Consider the following 27,220-nt stretch of genomic DNA (forward strand, 5'->3'; position numbering starts at 1 on the left):
TTTGACCCAAGCACTTCGGCTATTGGCATCTGTGTTCGGGTGGCAGCATTTGATTTGTACCGATATCGGGGACCAGTATTGTGTGGAACTTTATTTCCGTAAACTTCACGGCTTTGTTAGACACTGTACTGATAAAAAAAATGTCAGAGTTTGGTTTGAAATGATAAATGGGGCAACACTATCCCTGCTTTAATTCACCAAACAACACTGGATCATTTTTCGATTTAAAGCTTTCGTGACTTCTTCACCTGAGGACGGCTGCTTGCATTGTGGCCGAAACGTCGTGAGAATTATTTTATGTTTAATTTGTATTATTTTATTACTTCCCTTCTACGTGACTTTACCGAAAGAACCAAGAAGAAAAAACACTGGATCATTGTTGAGGAGGCCTTCATCCAGCAGTGGATTTACAAAGTGGCTATGAAAGAGAACTTCAATTGGATCAGGTTCCTCGAGGCAAGGCTCGTAGAGAGTGGTCTGATTGGCGTACAAACTTTGACCCGTAAAAACGTTTATCTCAAAAGCCACTGATCGTGTCACGCCGCCACACTCACCCACGTCATTCATTGCCCTCACTCGTGACTGTTCGGCCACCACTAATACTACGTCCCCATGAGCACTCTCAAGTATGCAGGCCCCCGATTTACCAAACCAGGCACTAGAGTTGCCACAATTAATTGTTTACATGACACAGGGCAGGTGAGGGTATACGGACTTTCAAACACCTTTGGCAGCCAACAGCACATTAATACGCTGGTGGTCTAAGACTCCAGGATTCAGTTTTCGACTCATCTAAAAAGCCATACTCGAACAGGAATATTGTCGTTTGATCATCGCGTGCAAAATATAGTCAGGTCCTGCAATTTTCATATCAGGGCTGTACGACACATTCGACCCCTATTGAGTCGTGACAGCCAACACGGTGGCATGTAGCGTAGTATCGACAATGCTTGATTATGCAACTCACTATTTTACGGAACGTCTGCCAAAAACATTAGCAAGCTGCAGTGTGTTAAACATTCTCTTGCACGTGACGTAACGGGGTACTGCAAAACACGACCATGTCTGTCAAGTGCTCACCGAGCTGCATTGGCTTCCATTGGCCAAATGAATACATAAGGTCATACTCATTACACACAAAGTGCTTGCCACAAATTAACCTCAATACCATGCTGATCTCGTCAAGGAGCATAAACCATCACGCGAACTCCGGTCATCCTTGCAACAGCGGCTTTTGGCTCGCCATTGAACAAAGATGACCACCGCATCACGCGCTTTCAGATGCACTTCTGTGGCCATCTGGAACGTTCTTCCCTTCCGATATTAGGAAGCCACTGGAGCTCTGCACTTTCAAATCTAGATGGAAAACTCATTTATTGAGAACTGCTTTTTGTGTTGATTTTGTTGTCCTTCCCACGCATCTCCGATTAGCACGGTTGGCTACGTACTGTGTGAAAAAAGTTAAACATACATAAAAGAAACACCTCAGTCACTGCTGTCACTGCAAGAGGCCCTTGTTGATGTGGTTGCAGAAGGTCTATTGCTTATCCTGGATTGAGCAATGCTTGTAAAGTGGTTGGCATGTTATTTCGGTTTAGATTCCCAAAAACGAGAGGAGCCTGACGTAACTTTTTACATGTCAAAACTTGTAGCCAATATTCCCGATGTTAAGACATATCTCTGGGTCTGTAGAGTATACACAGCCACTAGAGCAGTGGTGACCAATACACAAGCACTGTGATCCAATTTGGTGAAGCTCAAAGGGGCTGCGCGATCCAACAAACAGCTGCGACCAACAATGACGTGGATTTAACCCTGGAACACAGCACAGCATTCCCTCGCTAACCGCGGATTCACATGGACACGGTTTATTATTTGTATGCGAAATGTACCAACCGCGGCCTGGAAATTTGAGGATTCCCTTGTAAGCATGGGGTCCGCATTACAGCGTCATCTGTGGCCACCCGTGTCGCTGCGTCGTAGCTTGATCAGCTGTCCGTCTCTTTGCTGTAATGTGCTGTACCTCTCGCAGCGCACAGACAGCGTCGCATCGCAACCGCAATCACATTCACCTTTACCCGTTCTGAGACGTCTGCAAGTCGCAGGGTGGGTGTCCCATTCTCCATCGAATCTGAGAACGTGCAAGCGGTTGGCGTTAATTTTATTTGAGATGCATAGTAGCACAGTTGTTTTTAAAGACATCGTACTCACCGTAGAGAACTGTAGCGACACCACCGCACTCTACGATAGTTGGCGCCAAACTGTGCCACACGCCCTCCCGCATGGCCTTGTGGGAGCCGACCTGAAAATGTAACGATAAAGTTATTTTATTTTTTCTTCCGATTCCGATAACGTACACATATGCCTGTCCAATTATTTGTCATTGATGACCCCTCCCCCCATCATCTCATTGTCATTATCGTTAATATAAAGGTATGTAAAGTCAATGTCACGTATATTTGTTTAATGTTATTGTTGAATGTACCGTATTTTATTCGATGTTTAGTTAATAGACAGGCACATTAGTTATGCAATGATGAGTCTAATAGCGGCTGTGGTTCCCCTAACCCCCTATTTCCCATAGGCTCCCAGTACTTGACCAACCGCGAATTTTCCAACCGCGGCCTTTTCCAGGTACATAACCCCCCAGTGGTTGGCGAGGGATAGCTGTACACGCAGTACAAGCGCCATCTATTGGTAGAAGTATGTACGTTTTTAAGGTCCGAATTCTAAGTGGGGTATTTTTATTTGCCATTAACAATAACGAGCTTTGTTGTCTGCTTATATCAGTTTTTGTTCTCATTTGTCTTGAGATCCACGATAAAAGATTGTTGCAGTCCACCCGTCAACCGCGAGCCACGTATTGACGACCACCGCTCCAATATCGTCACAGCTTTAGAGCCGGGCTAGATTCTCATAATTAAATTATCCATTACTCTGCTGATTACCTATTCAATGGCTCAAGCAATTATAACATGGAATTAGTTGCGAAAAAAGAGTAATGTCCCCATATGTGCTGCTGGACGGGAGGTGATGGGCGAGGCTTGGTGATGACATCATCGGCCACGTGACGGTGGGCGCGGCATGTAAGGGGGTTTCCCGCCTTCCCCAGGCAGGGTGTGCGCGCGGCTGCCATTTTAATGGAGCCCAAGTAGTGAACCACAGAAAAGTAGTGAATGTCATGGACTTCATTGACTATTCATTCCAACTATAAAGAAATCATATACATTCGGCACTTGCACCCCAAAGTAAATCATAGTTACAAAATGGTGCTGAGCTCACAAATGGAACTCCTAAGGGCAATAATTATCCTGTTTGTGATTGCTTACAGTGGTAATTGACCTTACATCAAACCACTGATATAACACATCATTGGCGTGCATTAGAAAATGGCCATTTTCTCTATGAAGTCAGATTTCAGAAACTAAGCTGGGCAGTTCTTGGATTGGCAATCACCGTGCATGGCTGTGGGGCTGCAGTGTGGGCAGCAGAGGGCAGTGCTGGGAAAAAAACCCACCCAGGGTTGCTGTCTTTCTGAGTTTGACCCAAGCACTCCGGCTATTGGCATTTGTGTTCGGGTGGCAGCGGTTGATTTATTTACCTTATATCTGGTAGCAGTATTGTGTTGAACTTTATTGCGGTAAACTTTGCGGCTTTGTTAGACATCGTGCTGAGAAAAAAAGGTCAGAGTTTGGTTTCCAATGAAAAATGGGGCAACCGTATCTCTGCTTTAGTTCACAAATCTTAATTCACCAAACCGCACTGGATCATGGGTTCAGAGGCGTTCATCCAGCAGTGGATTGACAAAGGGGCTATGAAAGAGATTTGGATCAGGTGCCTATAGGCAAGGCTCGTAGAGAGTGGTCTGATTGGCAGACAAACTCTGACCCGTAAAAACGTTTATCTCAAAAGCCACTGATTGTGTCACGCCGCCACACTCACCCACGTCATTCATTGCCCTCACTCGTGACTGTTCGGTCACCGCTAATACGGCGTTACCATGAGCACTCTAAAGTATTCCGGTACTCAATTTACCAAATCAGGCACCAGAGTTGCCACAATATCATTTTTCACCACATGACACAGGGCAGGTGAGTGGACACGGACTGAGTTTTTTCCCCAGACTGCGTGGATGCTTGGCCTGGTACGAGGTATCCGTCGTCATCTTACGTTCTACCTTCATCAGCCTGCAGTGACACCCCAAGAGCGATAGTATTTTGAGACACAGAGAGTGACTGGAAGAAACCGAGGGACACAGGAAGACACTGGGAGATATTGAGAGACATTTAAAGATACATAGAGGCACAGGGAGACACTCAGATACAGTGAGACACAGACACTGAACAATACAGGGAGATAGAATTACCATGTGGTACCATATCAGATAGATATCAGGAAGCCTGTAATATTTCTCCCACTTATTTTCGTGTGTTAGGTTTCCGGGTAGTAAGATATCAAATAGATACCAGGAAGTCTGTGATATTTTTCTCATTTGCAGTTATCTTTCGAGAGACAGCTTACTCGAATTTGTTGTAGATGTGTAACGAGTGACTTCCAGACACGACGTGTAGAGGGCTTCTTATTTATTTCTAACACTTGCAGACACGACAATCACTAGTGACAGAAGAATACATAGGGCTACGCATAGCTGACCCATCCACACATCCCCATCGTCGGCGTCTAACTATATAGCTGGCTGACTAATATAGCGACGACGACGGTGGGAGCCGTACAGCGGATCGACCATACGGCCGGACAATGAAGAAGAGATGAAGGCGAAGACAGCGACGGCAGCCAGAACCCGGAGCCTACGACAGCCCCGAACCTCTGGTCTCGTCCCCCTTATATACTCCCCGGCGTGGTCAGACCCGACCTCCGGCCACGTCCCCTTCTAGAACCTTCTAGCAGGTTCCCGGAGCTTCCCGACTGACCACGCCTTTAACCTTTAGCCCAGTTACGCCGCCCTTATAGTCCTTTTTTATATAACGCACCCATACTCGTGATTACCCCTCCTGGTCAACAGATGGCACCCTGTCATTACACATGTATCAGGGCATTATCACGAAGCCTGTGATAGCCGTTGGTCCTACTTAGCCTCTGTGAGGCAGGTTGCTAGGCAGGAATATATCGGGAATATATCGGGGAGTTTGTGAAAAACCTTGTTACCATTAATATTTGTAGGACCTGTAACCAGGGTTGTAACGTATATCAGGCAGTTAAGCTGTAAGTCTGTAAATATATATCGTGCTGCGAGTTATTGTGTGACAGGTTATTGCAACAGCTCCAAAATGGACGCCATTAGACCCGAAGCCGTCGTGAGTTCACCCCTTAGCCCCCCGTGTTTCGGCGCACGTCGTAGGATTTGCTCACCCAAGGGGGAAGAGTCAGGGCCGTATTATCCAATAGGCCACACTTGACGCTGTGCCTAGGACCTATGAAAACTAAAGGGCCAACGAAAAAATGTTTTGACCATGTTTGTTTTTGTTATCGATGAAAATGCTGCATCATCTGATATGATAATCATAGTAAACAAAAATAGTTGAAGAAATTTTTGATATTATTTTTAGGCTTGCCTTGCTTTTTTTCTCAATAATTTCAAATTAAATCTGCTTATCTGCGGCAGACAGTGGGCTTCGATCGAATTAGGGCACAGACTAAATAATGGATGTATCGGCGGTAACGACATCTGTCCAGCGGCTGAACGAAGTACGCGTGAAACAAACGGAGTGACAGCAGCGGTCGTAGTAACATGGGGCAGCAGAACCAACTGTAGAGAGTTAATACTGAAGGCCTACGAAACAGAAGTGCCTCGGGCCTACAAGAACCTTCATCCAGCCCTGGGAAGAGTGCACCGAGGCACTGCGCCACAGTGCAGCTGTTAATATTGTGAGGGATGTCGAGAGGAAAACCCTATGAGTAAATAAATGTCGGCATGCCGGAGATCTAAACGGCTCTTGAGTTCGAATAGCGTGCTGGATTCTCATTGGTGTGGATCTGTCACAGGAGGTGAGCCCAATGTACTAGGGCAAACGCAATCGGGCTTGAAGGTGGAGAACATTCAAATTGGATTGGTCATCAGGGAAAACTAAATGAAAACGAGGAGTCGGTTACCATTTAGAAAAATGCATGGGATTAGTGGAGAGTCATGGAAAGTTCCAAAAATGTAGGGGAAGAGAATATAAGCAGGGCTAGAAGGGGGTTCAGGACGCCTGAACAGAGTGATTCCCTAACGTGGGACGACGCCCTATGTGGAAGACGTGATAAAGACGAAGTTCAATGCTCACCTGGCTGGAACTCCCTTACAATATTATTAATTTAGTTTTAATATAAATAATCTCTAGGGGATGCCAGTGTCTAAACTGGTTTGTTATTTGTCAGGGCACCCCTAGACCAACTCCCCTGGTCTATTTAGTGGTAACATTTCAGTGGTTACATTTTTGGGTGAAAGCATTTTCCTTTAGCTTGAGTTACATAGGCCGGGACGCCTTGTGGTCAGCCTGCGCTCGCCTGAAAGGCACCTGGGCGCAATTGTGGCTTGGAACGTGTTACCCAAAGTGGGCCGGATTTGTGAGCCATCCCAAGCTATTTGAGTCAGATAAGTACATTTTTGGTGTAATTAGGTAACCTTTAAAGTTTAAATCTCATAAAGGCACTGAGTGCCATTTGAGCTGGGTAAATCTAAACATTTAACATGTTTTTCTAATGTGACTTGTTACTTTGACTTGGTATTGTGAGCCTCCGTGCCTTATCCATGTAGGTAGTTGATGCGATGGAATTTACACATGCTACGATAAATTCGGTTCCAAAAGACTCATTGATTCAAGCAACGCGACAACCAGTAGACACGTCAGAAGTTACTATTTGACCTTCCCCCCATTTGTGTCCCTCTCCAACCGAATCCCTGCCACTACCCGCACTTGCCGCTTTCACTTTTTTCAGCATTCTTAAAATTCATCCCCTCCTCTCACTATCTGCTGCTAAACTCCTGGTTCACTCCCTCGTGTTTACTCACCTTGACCACTGCAACTTTCTTCTTATCTGCCTTCCCGCCTATGCCTTCACTCGTCTCTAACAACAGATACAAAATGCCTCAACCTGGGTAATTTTAACCTCCCCCACAGTTTCCACACTTCTGCTCTACTGTACCTGACTTTTATGGCTGTCTTTTTAAATGTCTCACTCTCGTCTACAAATGCCTCTATGGTCTTTCCCCACCATATCTTGCTTCTTTCATCTCTCACTACTGTCCCATCCCATCCTCTATGCTCCCAAACCCTACTGTCCCGCTCTGTGCCTCCCATCACCCTGCGCCCAGTCATGCTTTTTTCCTTTTGCGTTCTTGGCCCCCTTAACTGGAACAAACTCCCACTGCACATAAAACAAGAACTTTCCCTGCACTGCCCCTGTCCCTCTCTTAAAACAACCCCCGTCTCGTCTCCCTTGCCTATCTTGGTACTAATTCTAGATTTGAAGCTTTCGTGACTGCAAGGATTCATATTCTTAGGTTTTTTCGGTAAAATCACGTAGGTATAAAATTTAAATTAATAAAAGTAAAATTAAATAAAAATCACGACGTTTCGGAGGCCACACCATCACAGCACGATAGCTGTATCAAGTACTTGATACAGCAATCGTGCTGTGACGGTTCCACCTGAAGACGGAAACTTGTGTTGCCTCCGAAACGTCGTGATTTTTATTTTATTTTACTTTTATTAATTTTAATTTTAATTTTTTACCGACGTGACTTTACCGAAAAAACCTAAGAATATCTTGGTACTGCTACTTCCTGCCCCGGCCCCCCAGCTACGACCAGGCCTATCCCAAACCCTGTCACTACCCCGACCACAACCCCTCCTTAACCACTGTCACCTGTCCCCCCTTACTATAGCTACACAGCCACTTTGGTTTTAACGACTATCATGTAATGTGTAATTGTAGAATTATTGTAAAGTGCCTTGGATTAATAAAATCTCGATTTAAAGCTTTCGTGACTGCAGGGATTCATCTTCTTGGTTCTTTCGGTAAAGTCACGTAGAAGGGAAGTAATAAAATAATAAAAATAAAACAATAAAATAATCCTCACGATGTTTCGGCCACAACGCAAGCAGCCATCCTCAGGTGAAACCAGAGGCAACAGCGTCTGAATGAAACAGCACACGTTCTTGGAGCATATATATAAGCTGGGTTGGAAGGGGGGGGGGGAAAGGGTGCCTTGACAAAAGGATTTGCATATGAAGAGGAATTTAGCATATTTATGGGAAATGCAGGTATGTGATTAGTACTACTTATGTCCGTGCATTATGCAGGATTAGCAGCATCCAAGGGAGGGGATATGGGAAATGCAGGTATGTGATTAGTACTACTTATGCCCGTGCATTATGCAGGATTAGCAGCATCCAAGGGAGGGGATATGGGAAATGCAGGTATGTGATTAGTGCTACTTTTCCCGTGTATTATGCAGGATTAGCAGCATCACAGTGAGGGGATAGGGGTAGCATTAATAAAGGGAAGAAGTGTTAATAGTATGTAGCTGCAGTAACTAAAACCACCACGTAAACAACTAAAGTACAAACTACATAGTATCATCATTATACTAAATATACTCTACAATAAGCTGAGTTACTAACAGAAAGTAGTAGATTACAATTCTACGTCGTAAAAAATATAATATGCTTCCATCTAAACTTTATTCTCTTACATCACACGAGTCTACACCGTACTATATACTGCCATAGACAAACCCAACATTAAATTATATACTGTATTGGTTTATAGCCCAACATTAAATTATATACTGTATTGGTTTATAGCAGCCGTGTTTTCGCATCAGCTGAGACGCGACCCTTTTACTTCTCTATTGCCCACTCAGTTCTCTTCCCTTGCCCCTTCACTACTTCCCGTCCTTCCCGTTAACCCTTTCGTCGTGATCTCTAAGTACCCTCTATTGCGGTCTGCACGCCCTTGCCATCTAAGTCAATTCAACTATGTTGCCAGTATTTTTCGCGATGTCAAGCGCCTTGAGTGAAGGCGCCGTATATAAATATTAAATGATATTAGATTTGAGACACGCTGCGAGCCTCGCCGAGACAGCACTCAAGTTACCGCTTGACTTTCGCAGGCGACGCTACTGGCTCCTATCAGCCGCCGAGAGACTGCGAGATATGGCTCTTTTCGTTTCAGGCTTCGAAGACATCCAGGACCCATGGGGGCCACCTGCTTTCAGTTGTCGGCTGTCAGGCTCGTTATGAGTGGACGAGGGGGACTGGACTGAACAGTGGAACGAAGGTTGGAAGGACTTCTGAACTGAAACTCCGACCTCTTTTATAAACTATGGCAAACCCTTTCCCGTCGCCTTGAAAATAGCCACAATCGGCAAATCCGCAATTTACTAACTCAAAATAGCCACAATCAAACTAGCCGCAATCGGCAAATCCGCAATCCACAAACTTAAAATAGCCGGAATCAAAATAGCCGCAATCGGCAAATCCAAAATTTACTAACTCAAAATAGCCGCAATTAAAATAACCGCAATCCGCAAATTCGACAATTTAAAAACTCAACATAGCCGCAATCAAAATATCCGCAATCGGCAAATCCGCAAACTCCAAATAGCCGTAATCAAGATAGCCACAATCGGCAAATCCACAATTTATTAACTCAAAATAGCCGCAATCAAAATAACCGCAATCGGCAAATCTGCAATTTACTACCTTAAAATAGCCGCAATCGGAAAATCCGCAATCCGCAAACTCAAAATAGCCGCAATCAAAATAGCCGCAATCGGAAAATTCGCAATCCGCAAACTCAAAATAGCCAGAATGAAAATAGCCGCAATCGGCAAATCCACAATCCGCAAACTCAAAATAGCCGGAATCAAAAGAACCGCAATTGGCAAATCCGCAATCTGCAAACTCAAAATATCCGCAATCAAAATAGCCGCAAATCGGCAAATCCGCAAACTCGAAAGCAAATTGGAAAACTCGGGTTTGGTTCACGGTTCGTAATGCTACACCCCCTCTCCTATTGTGTCATGTTACCACGACATCCACCCAACAAACATCACGCATCTATTTGGCTGTGCCTCTTCCAATTGACAGACGGCGAGGAGGCGCATCGCGTTCGCCTCAAGAGCCACGTGGTGTACTTTGATTTTACACTCGGAACTTTGATTTTACACATTGAATCCGAGTAATCCTTATTCGTAATGCATAATTAACCAGAATATGTCGATAACGTTGCATTAATTCAAGTTAAATGAGTGGTTATTTTTCATCACATGGTTTTTATATATTTTTGTTAACGAATGTTTTATTCACAATTTGGGGAGTGGAGCAAGATTTGACCTAGTTCGATCATATTGCAGGTGCGTGATGACTTTGTGGAACACACATTTTTTATTGATATTTGCAGCGTAATGTATTGTGTACATTGCGTCGGTGAGAAGTTTGAAGCAATTTGGTTACATAAATGTGTGCTAGGGCCTCGGGCCTAGTTAAGCAGGCACATGGTAAGGCCTTGTTTGTTATCATCAAACCAAAGAAGGTGGACTCATTTCTTTTCAGTTGATGTCACTGACAAGTCGCTAACAATGAAAAAAACATTTATTCTCTTCAAAAATATGCGTTTTGGGTGTCGATCGTTCATTATATTAAATATTTTGAATGCTTAAATTTTTTAGATTGTGGCTATGTTGCATGTGGGTTGTTTATTTTTTTTTGCATCTTCAGAATCAGATTTTTAAAGACTGGAGGAATCCGTGTAAACGATGCCCTTACGAATAGCGACTCCAGGGAGACACATTGTCAGTGAGCCTAATTATTGGGTTATTTGAGCTAATGTCAATGAGTGTTCATGACAGTTAATGTCAATTAAAAGTAGTTCATTATTATTAAAGTATACAAAGAGCCACGTTGGAGGGAACGGCATCAAAGTCACGTGCTGCGTCTAGAGGCGGTGTCATCTCCACAGCAGAGGTTGTTTTGGGGGGGGGGGGGGTGTGTGTGTTAGATCGTGTAAATATCTAAATGTGTCGTTAAACCCGCCACCACCCGACGCAGCCCATCTCACGTGAGGGTTGTCACGTAGACGGAACGTGCCACTCCGCCACTCCGTACACAGCGCCACCGCTTGTGCGTGGGTTAGAGCCGAGAAGCCGCAACGTTCACAATGCGAGCTTTCTCTGCGTGCCAACGGCGTGGGTGGTGAGAGGACGAGAGAGGAGGAGGAGAGAGAGAGGAGAGAGAAAGAGGTGCTTTTCTCCTACATGGTCCGGTTTCACCAACAGGACACCCTGAGGAGCCACAAGGACCATGCCTGGAGGAAAGCCCTGCCCTGCATCTCTCCGGAGAGGCCTCGCTGGAGGCAACTCTACTCCAGCCCGATGTACAACCGCATCGGTGACCTCAGCTGGAGGATCGCCCACGGCACCGTCACCACCAACGCCTCCCTGGCGCGCTTCACCGACACGTCCCCGGAGTGCCGGTCCTGCGGTAAAGTGGAGACGGTGGCGCACCAATACGTGGAGTGCAAGAGCCTGGACTTGTTGTTCAAGGTCCTGAGAAACATCCTCCTAAGGTTCAGCCTCCACTTCTCCCCGACGGTCCTCATCTTTGGATACCCGAAGGGCGACGGACCCCAACATCTTCAGGGGCTGGTCAGCGTGCTCGTCAGCTACGCCAAGCTCGCCATTTACAGGGCGAGAAAGGTGGCCCTGGAGGGGAAACGTCCGGCCAGCAGCGTGGGCATCTTCTGCGCTCTGGTCGGAGCCAGGGTGTGTGGGCTGGAGTTCCGCCATGCGCGGCTGACCCACGCCGTGCCGGCCTTCAAGGAGCAGTGGGCGCTGGAGGAGGCCATGTGCTCGGTGGCAGATCACGGAGAGCTCTGCATGCAGTTATGAGCTACCCGTCGGAGGCCGTTGGACTGCGAGAAGGGCTGCGTGCAGATGCAGCACTTGTCGTAGTTAAAAAAAAGCGAGAGGGAGAACGAGAGAGAACGAGAAAGAGCGAGAGAGTGAGCGAAAGAGAGCGAGCGAGAGGGGGTAGAGAGAGAGGGGGGGGGGGGCAGAGAGGGGGGGGGGTAAATAAAGGAAAGCATAAAAAACAAAAAAAACGAAATGATGAACGAAGCAAAGTGCCGACTACACCGAGCATCTTCTTGTTTCCTCTGATCATAAAAAAGAGAAAGAGGAGAGGAAGAGAGAGGAGGAGAAGAGACGTCGCGATGCAGTGGGGGGGGGGGGGGAAGTCAACGCAGAGCGCTACGAAGGAGAACGCGGAGAGCGCCGACGGACTTTGACATTCAATTTAATGTGAACCCAAGCGCTCCTGTGCACTTGGCGAGGTCACGGGCCAGAAGCGCGAGACCCACGGCGAGGCTGGTTACGCGCGGGCAATTTGAAAACGCTTGCGGCAGTGTGACGTTACACTTGAGAGCCAAACACTGAATTGTGCCCATAGCTCTAAAAAAATATAAATATATTTTTAAAAAAAGATATATATCTGCACTCGTATAGGTCCCATTTCGATGTAAACAAATCAGCGGGGCATTTTTTGCCGGTTACGCGATGTGGTTGTGTTTGTTTTTAAATCAAAATATTCCCTCTCCGTTGTCATGTAACAGGCACCGTTATGGCCGTGCTGTAGCTGCGTTTAAACGACTGTCAGGTCACCTTTTCTCCAGTGCGTGTGCGTGATCTTCCCCTCTTACGAAAAGCTTTCAATGTGCACCAGCCTGCAGAAAAATACATCCCATCTCGTGTTCATTGGCAACTATTAAACGCGGATTTTGTTGTTGTTTTCAGGATGAACCTTGGGAGCTGCTGCGATGAGTTTGGCCTGCCTCCCATGGTGGTGATGTGAGCAATGTGTTAAATGGGACGTTGTGACATGCAGGGAAATCATGAGACGGAGGACACTGAATGCAGGTGATGATTAAAGCACATTTATAACAGTAAAATGACTTCATACGTTTGTCATATATTTTTTTTGTTAACACTGATTATTCCCGGAAACAAATTACATTTGCATGGCCAAATAACAATAACATCAAGAATTAACAGTGAAATTAAATGTACACAACACACACGCATGTTTTGTTGTCAAACCTCTCCAGGCACTATCGTTGACCTAAGTGGCACAATCGTGGGACGATGCCCTTAAACGAGAGAATCAATGCTCTCTGCGGTGCCAGCCATGGACTGCACGTTCGGTGGTTTGCGGAAGTGGCGGGGGGGGGGGACATGGCCCTGGGCTGGGACGGCTTGAAATGCCCTCGGCAACGCCGATGCACGGAACCTCATGAAATGAATCTTTGTGCAGGGTCAGCGCAGAGTTCACGGATCGAGAGCGAGAGAACGAGCGCCTGTGCACCACGTGGCCTTTCGCAACCACGTTGCCGTTTTCACGGGTTGTGCGCGCTCACAGTGGTTTTGTTTTTGTTGTTGTTGCCCCCGTCGACTGACATAAACTACAGCGCTACGTACATCACGTTAGCATGCATACGGTGAAACTTAATGTGCCTTCAGTTGGGTTGGCAGTGATCAAAACAAAAAAAAAGAATCCACGCACGTGAAGGATGCAGGAGCAGATAAAAAAGTCAGCATGCATACGATACTGCCATTGGATTAACCCAATAATGTTGTTCAAATATGCAATGGCTAATTAAATGGCAGCCAAATATGTGTTACATATCATGGAAACATTCACAATATTCATTGGCACATCGCACAGTTTGGCACATCTTGAGTTTTGCAACAAAGGGCTTTTTACATGTGGTATAAAAAATCTGAGTTTTTTAAATTTAAGAACTGTTATTATGTAACCGACAACAATTTCTGTGACAAAGTGAAATCAAAATGCATTGTGATTTGTCTAGCTGGTTGGTGGCTTGTGTGGCATTTTTTCTTTTTGACCAGAGAAGAGCCACCACTTTGTTAAGTTGAATCGAGGCAATAACTATGCCTCATTAACTCCTTGTTCTGTGCAGCTAGAACACGAATGAATACGTGAATAGTTTAAGTTTATTCAGTGTTTTTTATTCTGTGGTGATGGGCGGGAGTATGTGAAGAAAGTTTCAGAAATGGTCGATGATAAAAAAAAATTGCTTTTCCTCTTGATTAGCAGCTTTATTTTTTGTAGTCAATTTAAAAACGCGGCGCCCCTGATGCTATTTCCAAGGGATTTCGCTCGCGAGGAGAATGGCATCCTGATTCGTTTTGTCGAAGAGACCAAACAACGCAGGTGATTGATGGCGTAAGGGAGCGAGGCTACGAATGCCTGCTCTGGGCACTTGCAAAGAGAGGCAGAGATATGTCCACGAGGAAGGCCAAAGGAGGGTCCCGAGTAATTTCTGACGAGGCACGAGAGGCCGGAGAAATGTGCACGAGAGAGGAGTTTCCTGGTATCTTTCCCTCTTTCTGGGAGTCCACTTCCGTACTAGAGTCCTTGCACACCCGGAGTGCGTGACGTCATTGTTCTGACTTTGCCCATTGTTATAACTCCCCTTTGTTAAGAAGCCCTTCTTGCCCAAGCAGGGCAAGCTTTTAAAATTTCAATGAATAACCATTACAAGGTCACGCTTTTATCATACATGTGGATGGTGCACGTTTTTGTGTCTTAAGCCTGGATTATATTCATATCGTGCGATCATCAGCTGTGCCATCGGTGATATGTTACGGCATGAACATTGTTCCATTCAGAACTCGAGTAAAAAGCAGTGCGTCACTCTGTGTTAGAGAACAGCCTCTGGAAGGTGGGGCGCATCACATAACTACTAATCATGTCCCTTCAATTGCCTCATGGGGCATTGCCCTTTCACACGTGCCCGGCTAAAGTGATAATTGTTGCCTGCCAAACAAAAATGATTTTAAGCCTTCAATGCCGGAAAACACAGCGAATTAAGCCTTGTCCAAATGTACGTTTGAGAACCCAGTTTAAATCATGGCTGGTTGCCCAGATTGAAGGTCAGACTTTAGGTGATCATTGCTTAGTGTTTGGATTCAGTGTAAGCCCCCATGAGCCACTGCAAGACCTCATCATGGCAGTTTTAGTGGTTCTAGGTTCGACAAGAACAACAATATTGTTTTAGGCACCTCGGTGCATTTTCGTAAATTTTCTGTAATTGTGCAAAACCTATTGTCTGAACAATTAATGTGCTCATAAGAAGTGTGTGTGTCTGTGTGTGCAAAATGATCATTAAACTGTGCCTGATGGTCTTCGAAGATAAACTCCTATTTTTTGCGGTGTAATGTGTTGTTCATGTACAAATATAAATGCAGTGCGGCTGGAATTTAATTAGATTTTTTGTCTGTATGATTTTTTGTCACATGTATTAAGCCCTTCAATCAACCCGTAATCCAGTAGTGGGGGACTGGAAAGTGAAAAGTATTGGTGCTGATGGCCTTAAATATCTCCTAGCAGCCGTTTTACTGCATCACAAGGATACATTTATTTTTCAGTATATTCGTTAAATATGAATATGCCCTATCAAAATGTCACCGTCTTTTTATTATGTACAAGTGCGTTCTTACGTTAGGCATTATAAGGAACATGACATCCGCACTTCTCAAGTTGGTTTAACAGGTTGCTCCGGTAACGGCATACATTGTAATCGGACTTTATAAAGCTCCCGTATTTGGCACTGCACATGCTGTGCATCGCTTTCGTATCCCGTAATGCACCCGTTGCAGACGAGCATGTTTTTTTTGCAGCGACCGTAAGCTTGGGCAATTCCATTTTTATTTTGGCACCTAGAATTAACTATAGGATAAATACTTTGTTCTGCAGTTAGCATTTCCTGATTCATGTCACATAATCTAGAACATTTACATACACAACACTGTATTACGATAACAAAACCGTGTTTATAGCCACCAACATCTGCTAGCGTAAAACCATTCACGTTAAAACATGTAAAATTACAACGGAAACTGACCAATAACTTTTGGTTGAGAAATCACATTATAGTTTACCCACGTTTATGGGTTTTAAAGTACATCAAGAAGTATCATGATTCGCATTGAACACCAGTGTTTGACAAATGACACATGATGATGATGATGTGTGTATAGATGTGAAATTTGCATGAGAAAAAGCCTGGTGATGAGTCGATTAGCATGGCTGAAGCAGCTTGGTGGAGACGAATGACTAATGGGAGTCGGATTTTCCATCAACTGACTTATGATTGATAACGGCAGATTACCCGGCACTTTTAACAATAAAAATAAACTCCACAGAACTGGGGGGACTTTGGGCTCTTGGAGAAAGAAAAAAAATTAAAGGGGATTATTATTCACACCGATCATTTATCCTTTCAAAATCGAATTGTATTTGTTGGAGCTTACTCTGCACAATTTGATATTATACGCTAGCTTCTGGTGTATTCCCAGCCAAGATAATGGGGACACTGAATGTTTCCAGTACACTGTGGTTTGATAATTAATCTAACAGATATACAACCAGACATCGAATGCAATGTTTGCATGCACCAGTAAAATGAGTGACCCATGGATTAGTTTGGCGTTAATATTAATGCGGTAATGTTTGAGCACCACTCTTTTTGTACAGCATCGGTTGCCCTTCGGAGGAAATGACAACCCATCACCCTCCATGGGAATGTGGAATTTACAACTCTAGCTCGGCCATCCAATGGAAATGAATACTGCCCCGATCGCTCGGTTAAGCATCGAGATTTGATCACTTTTTTGGCTTTCCTCATTTAATGCACGACCCTGCGGCTTTTTTCATTTTAAATATAAAATCTTGTGTGAAACTTTTTATATTTTCTATACATTGCAGAGCAGACAGCTATGAATGTGCGAATTGGGGTGTGTGAGGCCACGTGGCTAGGTGTGGATGTGGCGGAGAGTGGCCGTCATTTCGGGTTTTCCCAAGGCTGAAGCATAATTGCAACATTCCAATTAATGAGTCAAGGGAATTTAAATAATTCCTGAAGTTGAAATGCATTGCTCGTTTAACGGTATTTAGACACCGTTAATCATAAAGTAACCTTTGTTTTTCTTATAAAGAAATACAAACATCTAACTGCGATAATAAATGTGTAGTTTAAAGTAATAATCAAATTTGTTATTCTTTTTTTTATAAATTAAGTTAATTATTTTGTACACAATATTAAAAACAAGGAATGACAAAACATAAAAGGAAGGAAATCGCATTTCTACAAATGTAACATTCAACTTGATAGACATTCAGAGGCGTGAGCCCTTCAGCCATAAATGGGGGCTTGCTTCATCACCGCCAGTATTTACAGCGTTTTTACGGAGCAGGTGTGTCACGTGATTGTCACAGAAATGGGGACTAATTGTATCCTGATACTTAAAGTCACTTGGCTCACAACATAAACTCTAAATGCAACAGCGACTGCACGCGTTTAACATTTGTCATATTTAGGCAAATATATATATTTTTCAGTTATAAAATAAAATTGTAATCACTGATCCGCCCAAGCAAGTCTTAATCAACGCAGTTTCAAAATTAAAATTGTGAAAAGTAACACTTTTGAGGTCAGCAGAAATATATGAATATGCCAAACAAAAATAAACATTCACAAACGATGAAGTAAAATGTATCTTAAAGATGAAACTGATGATGAAATGAATTATTGAACAGTATCTGTTCATTTGGACAGAAACCCTCCTCCACCCATCTACTACCCCCCACCCCCTCCCCCCAAAACTGAATCAGTCAAGGTTGTTTTTTTTACCGTTGCATTAACTTGTTGGTCATAAGAATAGCAGGCGAGCCTAACCGATTTTCTGCGGGTTGCTAGCCCGGACGCCTTGCTCGTACGTGATGCGCTGCGTGATGAGATACTGAGCGGCATGCGTCGAGGCGGTTGTCCCCGTGATCGTCACCTTCCGGTTACGCGTCCCAGGGATAAACTCTCCTTTCTTGGAGATCTGGATGCGCGCCCCCGTCAGTTCTTGGTATTCCACCAGCGTCTTTCCGCCTTTGCCGAGGATGGCACCGACCAGATTCTCGGGGACGGCGATCTCGATCATGTCCTTGTTCGCCTCCGACGATTTCTCCGCGGTGAGAATGGCGCCCGCCGTCAGGGGCGACGACGCGAAATATCCGTTGGTGAGGGCGGACGCGGAAAGCCCCCCCAGGGGGAAGTGCGCAGAGCCGGGCCCCACCCCGGCCACCTCGTTTGCGTAGCTGGCCAGCAGGTTCGCCGCGGCGGCGGCGGCGGGGTTGGAGCTCGAGGCCGCCGCGGCGAGCATGCCGGTCGCCCCGGCGGGGCTGACCCCTAGGCCCAGAGGGTTTAGGTTGTAGCCGTAGCTGGCCAGTGTGTTGAGGGCCGAGGAGATGGCAACCAGGTCGTTGCCGTTGAAGCCCGACACGAGGGTGGGGAAGGCGGCCACCGTGGCCAGGTTGGTTTGGCCCAGCAGACCGGCGGCCATCGCCGAGCCGGGCAGCATCTCCGCCGCGTTCGCGTACGGCGACCCCGTCGGGTTTGAATTGGCGACGGGACCCGACAGGTTGCAGTAAGAAATATTGAGGCAGCTACTGCTCTGCGGATCTTCCTGGATCTTCTGCAGGATCAGCTCAATGGCCTTCTGGTTTTGCTCGGCCTCACCGCTGACCGTGATGACGCGCTCCTGGAGGTTGATGCCCTCTGGTTTTTGAGAAAGCTGCACCCAGGAGCCAGATGCCTCCATGATGGCCTTCACCGTTGCGCCACCTTTACCGATGATGAGGCCAGCGGTGCTGTTTGGGACCAAGATCTTTGCCTGACAAAAACAGGAAAAAAAACAGAGGAAGATCGACAGTTGTTCTTCGTGACAACCAACGCATTTTGTGAACAAGATACTGCAAGGATTAGTCACGTGCACAAAAAACAGAGTGGCTAATTTTATGTATTTATATTTTAGTTTTATATCGTGATGCACAGATCTCAGGCTTGCATTCGAATGCAGCTGGTATCTGGTTGTGTTAGGGCTGCTGTCAAGGACAATTTGTATATGAATATGCCAAACAAATTAAACATTCACAAACCACGAAGTAAATTCATCCTTAAAATGAAACCGGGGTTGAAATTTAGGATTTAAACATATGTCTGTTTAAGTTTGGTGTTTTAACATCTTAACACCTGTTTTGTTGCCAGAAAAAAGGGGAAAAACCTATTATCATATTTTGGTACTGGCAAAGGAGATGTAGATGCTCACCCCGAGCTCTCATTACTCTGATAGTGCATTGTCTTTGGGCTGTACGCCTTTTGGCGTTCTCTGGTCTAACACCGTTTGAGACGAGGCTCAAAAGAAAGCTGTCTCTGGTGTGGACCAATCAGTTTAAAGGACAATGCATATATTATCAGAGTATTGTTTTTTGTTTGCATTCTGACCACAAGCATTGTGGTTAATGCAGACATGATTCCTTGTAAAAGGTTTCAGTTTGGTGTTTTAACATCTTAACACCTGTTTTGTCGCCATAAAAAAGGGAAAAACCTTATTATCATATGTATGTATGTATGTTGAATTTCTTTCGTGCCATATGTAGCCAACCGCGCTAATCGGAGGTGCGGGGGAAGGACAACAAACCTAGCACAAAAAGCGGTCGTAAGAAAATGAGTTTTGAATCTAGATTTAAAAGTGCATAGCTCCAGTGGCTTCCTAACATCGGAAGAGCGTTCCAGACGGCCGCAGAACTTCCTCGTCTTCGGAGGCCACCCAATACGAGCATGGTTTCCGGATTGTTTCTGCGATGCAGATAATAGAGCGGTCAATCCCAGGGCGGGTTAGAGTAACCCTCTCACTATTATAATTTGTAATGTCGCGTCATCTTGCCTGAGAATTATCGTCGTGAGCGTTCAAGAAAAGGGACATTGCTTTGGGATCTGTGTTCCAGCTGTATTTAACGAGCGATGATGTCGCTTGTTAAACAGAGTGCTTCTGTGAGGTTGAGCTTGACAATGGAAAGTAACTCAGCAATGCGCCCACAAAAGAGAGCTTCACGTTGGTGTGTTTTACCTGCTGCGACGTATTCAGAAACGCAGTCATGACTGCAAATATAGAAACAATAAAAAGGTGTGCGGGAGCGTGGAGAGACACGCGCATCGTAATTGGAAGACAGAAGACGGAACGCACGGATTAGGTGAATGGTATCATTCGAACCGCACGGAAAAGTTAAGTTGGCTTGGGCGTGACACGTAGCTAGAAGGGATGATGGACGATGGCCAAGAACGATTGCGGGATGGGTTCAAGTCCACGAGAGGACGTCCACCCAGGAGACAGAGCGATGAAGTCAGTTCGTGTGTGCAACAAGGCGGTGCTGGATGGATCGATGCGTCGCGCGGATCGTCAGAGGCGGCGGTGGCGGCTTGGGGCCGAGTGAGAGCGGCCGACGCGATGACGAACGGCCGCGACTCGTGACGAGCGACCGCGTGCGGTGGGAACGCGGCTTGAGCTCCAGGTGCGGTGCGGTCAGGAAGAAACCTGCTTCATGCGGTCAGGGTTGACGGTCGTCTGCGGCTGCAAGATGCTGATGGCCTCCGACTTGCCGCCGGCGGTGGGCATCTCGCGGATCTTGTCGGCGATGAAGCAGTGCACCCCGTTGAGGGAGTCCGGGGCGCCCTGGATGAGCGCCACTCGCTCCGTGGTACCTGCGGGCGGGGAGACGCACGCACGCGGTGGCGTGGGCACCTCGTGAGAGCGCACGCGTGCACGAGGCGCAGACAAACAAAAAACTGCATCGCGCGGGCAAAGCGTGGCTAGCCAGTGAGAAGCTGCTGGTCCAAGCAGGTGGTTACAGGGGACGGGCCCAACCACCTCACCCTTCACCCCTCTCCGGCCACCACCAAAGATATGCGGCCCACCAGCCCACCGCTGCGTTAAGGCCGACAAATTAACGAGCTATTATTTAAAAGCGTCGTTGTTCTTGTTTGTTGTTGTTCGGGGAAAAATGGAAGTAATCTGAAAGAGAGGAAAACACAAAGAGAATAGATTGACGACGATGACATTTTAAGTTACGACGAGGAAGGGATGAAGAGGTCTTTCCGCGGAGAGTAAAGATGTACTGCAGGCAGCAGCAGCAGAAGAGGAAGAGAATGATGATCGTGGTATTTTGGCGAGAGACTGTGTGGGGGGACGGGAGAGTTGTGAGAGGTGTCTCACGAAGGGGGGTATCGATCAATCGGTGCTGTTCCTGTAGCGAGCACAGCAGCAACTCCAACACCTCGAGCGATGCCACCATCTGTCTGGGTTTGACACGGCCAGTCTGGGAATTGGCATCTGCTTTCGGGCGGAAGGAATTGATATATACCCAATAGCGGAGCCAGGATTTTCAGGTAGAGGGGGGCAACCCCTCCAGCAACGAAAAATGATAGAGGAGTTGTTGCTTTTTATTCGACGCGTGCCAATTAGACTATTGTCCTATCATCTCATAGAGTCCCTAGCACATAATAATATGCTACACAGTGGCAGTGGGGGTCGCAAAATGCCGATTTACTACTAATAAACCGCAATGATCCGATCGAAATTAGGGATTTCGATTGGATCATTGGGGGGGCACGTGCCACCCCCAATGATCCGGGTACCGGTATTGTGTGGAACGGTATTGTGTGGAACTCTTATTACAGTATTGTGTACAATATAGTCTCTTAGGTGGTGACAAAGTAAGTGGTATATCTTGTCATGGCAGGGCTGCGTCGATGGCAATCTGGGAATTTGCATTTCGGATGGCGGGAATTGATTTGCGCCGAAACCTGGTACCAGCATTGTTGCGGTATGCTCTCTTGCCGCACAGCTTCGATAAACACAGCGCCACTGCGCGATGTGGTCTACACGCTGGGAAGGGTGGTGGGCGACCATAACGCACACGCCACCGTCGGGAAACCTCACAAAACCCCTGCTGGCCACTCGCGCGCGGTGCCCCCGGCTCCTCCTCGTGCGGTTGGGGGGGTGGGCGAGATGGCGATTGAGTAGCCAGGGACAGAGGGAAGGGGGCACGCACCGTCCAATCTGAATACAAATCCAACCCCACGTGCGTATTTAGAGTCCCCGGTGATAGGGATTCGGAGAATTGTGTCAAAGTAAATATACAAATTATTAAATGCACTACACGGTGGATATATCCACGGCACCCTTCAGCGGAGGGCGATGGGTTTTTTAGCTTTGCAAAAAAATTATTTGAGAATATTTTAATGATTTGAACGTTTCCCTGTGATGACTTGAAAGGGTCGGTCGTGGAACGACGGTGGTGGTGGTCGTGGCTGGAGGAGGCTCGTGAAGGCTGCTGCTACTGGGCAGTTGGAGGCAGTCGCCCTCCAGCAACAACGACGGAGGGCGGAGGAGGGACGCTCACAACAACGAGCGGAGCGCCAGGGCCGCTAAAATAAAGTGAGTTGGTACAGTAAGGGGCACAAGCTGATGATGCATCTACCGGTCATCTCAGTCAGCCAACCCATGGCACCTGCTGGGTCTGTCCAGAGACCTCCTGTCAGCGAGCCTTCGACACTTCACGTGAGAGCCTCAAAGTGCACCTAGCCTGGCACAGGCGCCGTGGTGACGTAATCGTCACTTAGTAGTGAATGGCGGGGATTGGTGTTGGTGGTGTCTGCCGACTTTGTGACCTAGTGTCCCTCTGTTGGCACCGCGCACGTCCGCGGAGCTGCTGTTTGCACGTGTGAATGTACTTTGTGTTGAACTTCTTTCGCGCCGTACGTGGCCCCCAACCGTGCCAATCGAAGGTGCGGAGACCATCTGGTGTAGCGGAGTCTGCCACGCCAGTCTTCCCTCTATCTAAACTTTGTTTATTTAACCAGGTAAATGCCCACTGAAGCGGCCTGACCCCAAGTGATAGCCTAATGAAGTGGCTTATCACGTGGGAATTTATAGCAGCCAAATACTCTAATCTTGAAAGAGTTTTCCCACTCGTACGGTAAACATGCAATAATATATTATAACCTGCCCGTCCACGTGTCTGTATTCAATTTGTGCATGCACGCAGTCTGTGTCAGTGACGATTTCTGAACCGTTCCAAGGCCTCCCCTAGGTCGACTCGGACTAAAATGAGTAACTGGTGCGGTGTGTAGTAAACATCGCCACCAGGGAGACAAAGGCGGCCGGGCGTGGTTGCCACCCACCCATCCCCTCGTGTGCTGTGCCGGCCTTTATAGGCGCTTCTCGCGAACAGCACTTGCCCCAACAGTCTGTTAAGGCTATACAGGGGATCTTTGCAGTGTGTATGTTTTGTCCGCGTGTCTGTGTGGTTTTGTCTTAAGGCTTGCGAAGTCCCCTGCACGCTTGGAGGAGTGGGAAAGGAGAATTCGACCGTGACATTTGGCATGGGCATTTCATCGTCACACGTGACACATCAAACGCAATGTGAAACGTGAAGTAGTTGCATCTCCAGCAGAAGCAGCACTGTGTAGGTCAAAGGTGCGTATCGGAGCGACCACTGTGATTATGACACGGATAATTGCGCCGAAGATCAAAGGCACAAATCAGACATTTACTACAGCCCTAAAACAAACGCAGTCGCCGCAGTAGCACGGCTGGGCATATCATCATCACGGTCAGCATCTTCATTGTGGGTGGCTGCACACAGCACACAAGGCGGCATTGATCTCCTGGGGCAGCATCAGTAGCACCCATCGTCATTGTCATCTTCAGAATCAAAATCATTTTCTTCAGCATTCATGATGATCAGCTGCTACTATGGATGGCAAAATCATTGTCTTCAGAATGATGTTAATCGTCATGATCAGCTGGTACTGTAGATGGCAAAATCATTGTCTTCAGCATGATATTAATCATCTTATTGAGCTCTTACTATGGATGGCAAAATCATTGTCTTCAGCATAATTTTAGTCATCATGGCCAGCTGCTACTGTGCATGGCAAATAATTGTCTTCAGCATTATGTAAATCATCATCATGATCATCTGCTACTGTGTATGGCAGTCAACTAGAACTCGTTGCTGTGACTACTAACCCAGAAATTCCTTTGCAAAATCATCAATTCGTATCCGCTGAGCTTGTCCAACGGACTTCACGGAAGCCGGATGCTAGGAAGTATGTCCCGGCGTCTTCCCATTGTCCGCATCTTCGTGCGGGTATAAGAAGAGCAGCGATGCAGGAGTGGCAGCAATCTCAGTCCAATTATCTGTGTTTTATCCGCACTCTTCCACTCGGATGAAAGGAATGAAGTGTACGGATGAATACAAAGTCATTGGGAGGGATTACAAATAATCCCAGTGATTCATATTAGTTTTTTTTGGGTTAGGACTTGTGGTCGTTTTATCCCCAAAAAATGTTCACTCATCGTTAACCCTCCACAAGATTTGTGGCATGGAACCACCACGTGGCCTCGCCCAAACACAAATACGGATCATTGTATTCGCGAGGAATCTTACGCATTTTTTTAAAAATCCAGCGAAGTGGACATTGAAAGAAAGCCAAACCAACTCCGCCGTACTGCTGCACGGTCGGCCCCAAAAAAACGCTCAACTTTTTGCGAGAGCATCTGTCAGATTGTTATTCGAGAAGACGCTCCGCTAATTAACTTTCCGGGGTGGGTATGGGAGGGGGGGCAGGCTTGGGGGGGGGAATAACGGCCGGCTCTGCGGGAACGCCGACGACTAATTGGGAGTCAGCTGCCAACGGCGCAACCGGAGCCAGGTCCGGTTTTTGTTTCTTCTGCTGCCGTGGGCTGCCCCGTCCCAGCGAGCGAGCGAGCAAGGCAGAGGGAGGCAGAGACGCCGGCGGCTGTTCCGCGTGGCGAGGCGGCACGGCCACATCCCGCGCCAGCGCTCTGCCTGTTTACTCCGTGCGAGCGGTCGCACTCTGCGTTGGGCACCTTGGGTGCACGATTGCAAGTTTTGTTGGGGGGGGGGGTGGTTTCTTTTGAAAGTAGTAAACTCGTGATTGGAGGTCGCCGGTTCAGTTTGATCCTCTAACATTAACATTCACCCCCCCCCCCCCACCTCGTGGTCAGGTCATGGGCGCAGTTTGGAGGGCACGGGGGGGGGGACAACGCCCCCCCCCCCCACCAAACTGGACACCATTTTTTTCCAGTAGTTTACAATTAACATTCCATGTTTTTTTTATTAATTATATGCACCCGCGATTCCTAATGTGAATTCCTTCCCAACCCCGCCGCACACAAATATAGAAGTCAAACTCGGCCTATGCTCGCGGTATATCAGAATCGGAATCTTTATTTAGACTGGAGGAGGAGGGATCCGATGAGCTATGAAGCTCTTCTTCTTGGTTCTTTCGGTAAAGTTACGTAGAAGGGAAGTAATACAATAATAAAAATAAAACATAATATTATTTTATTACTTCCCTTCTACGTGACTTTACCGAACGAACCAAGATGAATCCCTGCAGTCACGAAAGCTTTAAATCGAAATCTATGAAGCTCTTCTTCACAGATGTCCCGGTATAAGTGGGTACACCACAGTCACGGTCGGATAAAGTGTGGATATGCCACCTACTACAAGATGCTTGGCTGGTGTGGAAGAGTAGGCCAAGTACCCGCTAGAGAGGGACTCTGCAGAGCTACTTCTAGTGGAGGCCCTTCTGCCAGCAGTGACGTGGGTCCAACGCTTCCAACCACGTGCCATCGTTAGCCCAACATTGACACAACGTTGCATGTTCACTCGGATGTAATAACGTAAAAGAAATAGCATCAAATGTAAACGTTCAAACAAACCTAAAAAAAACCCTACCCTATGTCCACTGCAGAGGGCTATTTTTGAGCGGCTCCTAAACGAAAGGCGAAATGCCACGAATCCTCACGGATAAATTATAACAACATTTCCACGCGGCCGGACGGGCCACGCGGGCGGGGGGCAACGCCACTCGCTACCAAACAAGGCGCGCCAGCGGAGGGGGTCCGTCCCGTGCCCTCGCTCTCTCGCTCGCTCTCGAGCCGTTCCCCAAGGTAAACAGCTGAGCGGGGAAGGATCGGGAGACATTCGCGGAGCAAAAAATAGCGCTGGTGCACCACTTCGTGGAGGGACGGAGTGGCCGGTCGGCACGCCAGGTCCATGGCGGGGCGGCGGGGGGGCGAACGACCCCCCCTCCCTGCCCCCCTGCCCCCCGTTCAAACGTGGCCATTTGTGGAGTGACTCAATACGCCAATCTGATGCGGTGCGTGTGATGGCTCACGTGGCATGGGGACACGTTGCTATTGTCCTTGATTTACCACCGATTAGTTCGGTTCAGCAGGCTTTTCACGTCCGCCACTGTATGCAATATTGTGTACGGCAGGGGTCCCCAACCCCCGGGCCGCGGACCGGTACCGGACCGTGGCCTGTTAGGAACCGGGCCGCACAACAGCAGGAGGTGAGAGCGGTGAGTCCGCGCGTGGCCGCCCCCATTGTTTTATTATTTACCACTTACATCCGCGCCTCTTTCCTGCACTGCGCACTTGTCACAGTGTTGGTGAGCCCACAAGCTGCTAATCCCTAGTAGCCAACATGGGTAAAAAACAAACGTCGCTGGAGAGCTTCTTTGAAAAGGGGGAAAGACCCAATGATGACCCCCCCACCCCGATCCGTGAAAAAATTGTCTTCCACGAAACCGGTCCCTGGTGCCACAAAGGTTGGGGGCCGCTGGACTGTAGCGGTATCCGTGTCTTAAAGAGGAGGGGGGAGGGGGGGTCCTTGCCCGTAACCGTCTGGCAGTTCAGCAGCATTGATGCAAGCAAGCCTGGCTCTGCTGATGACAGCATGTCAAAACCGCTCCAGAGTTTCGCTTGGACTGACTTAATGCTGCTGATAGTATCACTCCCAAAAAGCCGATCGGTTTTTTTTTAGGAAATATATTTTTTGCTTGAATGTATGAAGAGACAGAGTTATATATATATACACACGAAGGGGACAATTGTATGAGCCTTTATTTTGGTAATTATACACTCCACGATGACGCTAATTATTATTTTGGTGGTATGCATTCCGTTAAGAGTTTGTTTTGTCACAGCTGTTTTGGCAAATGGGGAAAGTTCCCATTTCAGCAAAGTGCTCTGCCCGACGCGAGATCAATGGTCAATGGTCATTTGTCTTAAAGAGCGTGACGCTCAAAACGTTTCACCAAATATCTGCCAGATCTCTTTTGAAGCCTCGATCATCAGCCACGGTCAATCGACGTCTGTATGAAGGCCTTTCCTAAGCCTCCGCCAACTCTCACGATCACGCGATATCACAATCCACCGAGTACCTACACACACACACGAGCTGATTTGTGTCAAGCCTCATTGCCA

General features: G+C 47.0%; 1 protein-coding gene across 1 annotated transcript in view; it reads right to left on the minus strand.

Moving 5' to 3' along the window:
* Nucleotides 1-17,721: 17,721 nt before the first annotated feature.
* The window catches only part of NOVA1 (NOVA alternative splicing regulator 1), a 38,321-nt gene continuing 28,822 nt past the window's right edge, over nt 17,722-27,220 (minus strand). Inside the window, exons 3-4 of the mRNA XM_078606396.1 lie at nt 20,450-20,616; nt 17,722-18,748 (exon numbers count right to left, since the gene is read on the minus strand). Of these exons, the coding sequence (XP_078462522.1) occupies nt 17,759-18,748; nt 20,450-20,616 (1,157 nt within the window). The 3' untranslated portion in view covers nt 17,722-17,758. The remainder of the gene's footprint in view (nt 18,749-20,449; nt 20,617-27,220) is intronic.

The sequence above is a fragment of the Lampetra planeri genome, chromosome 25, assembly GCF_965212315.1.
Source record: "Lampetra planeri chromosome 25, kcLamPlan1.2.h2, whole genome shotgun sequence".
Classification (NCBI taxonomy): domain Eukaryota; kingdom Metazoa; phylum Chordata; class Hyperoartia; order Petromyzontiformes; family Petromyzontidae; genus Lampetra; species Lampetra planeri.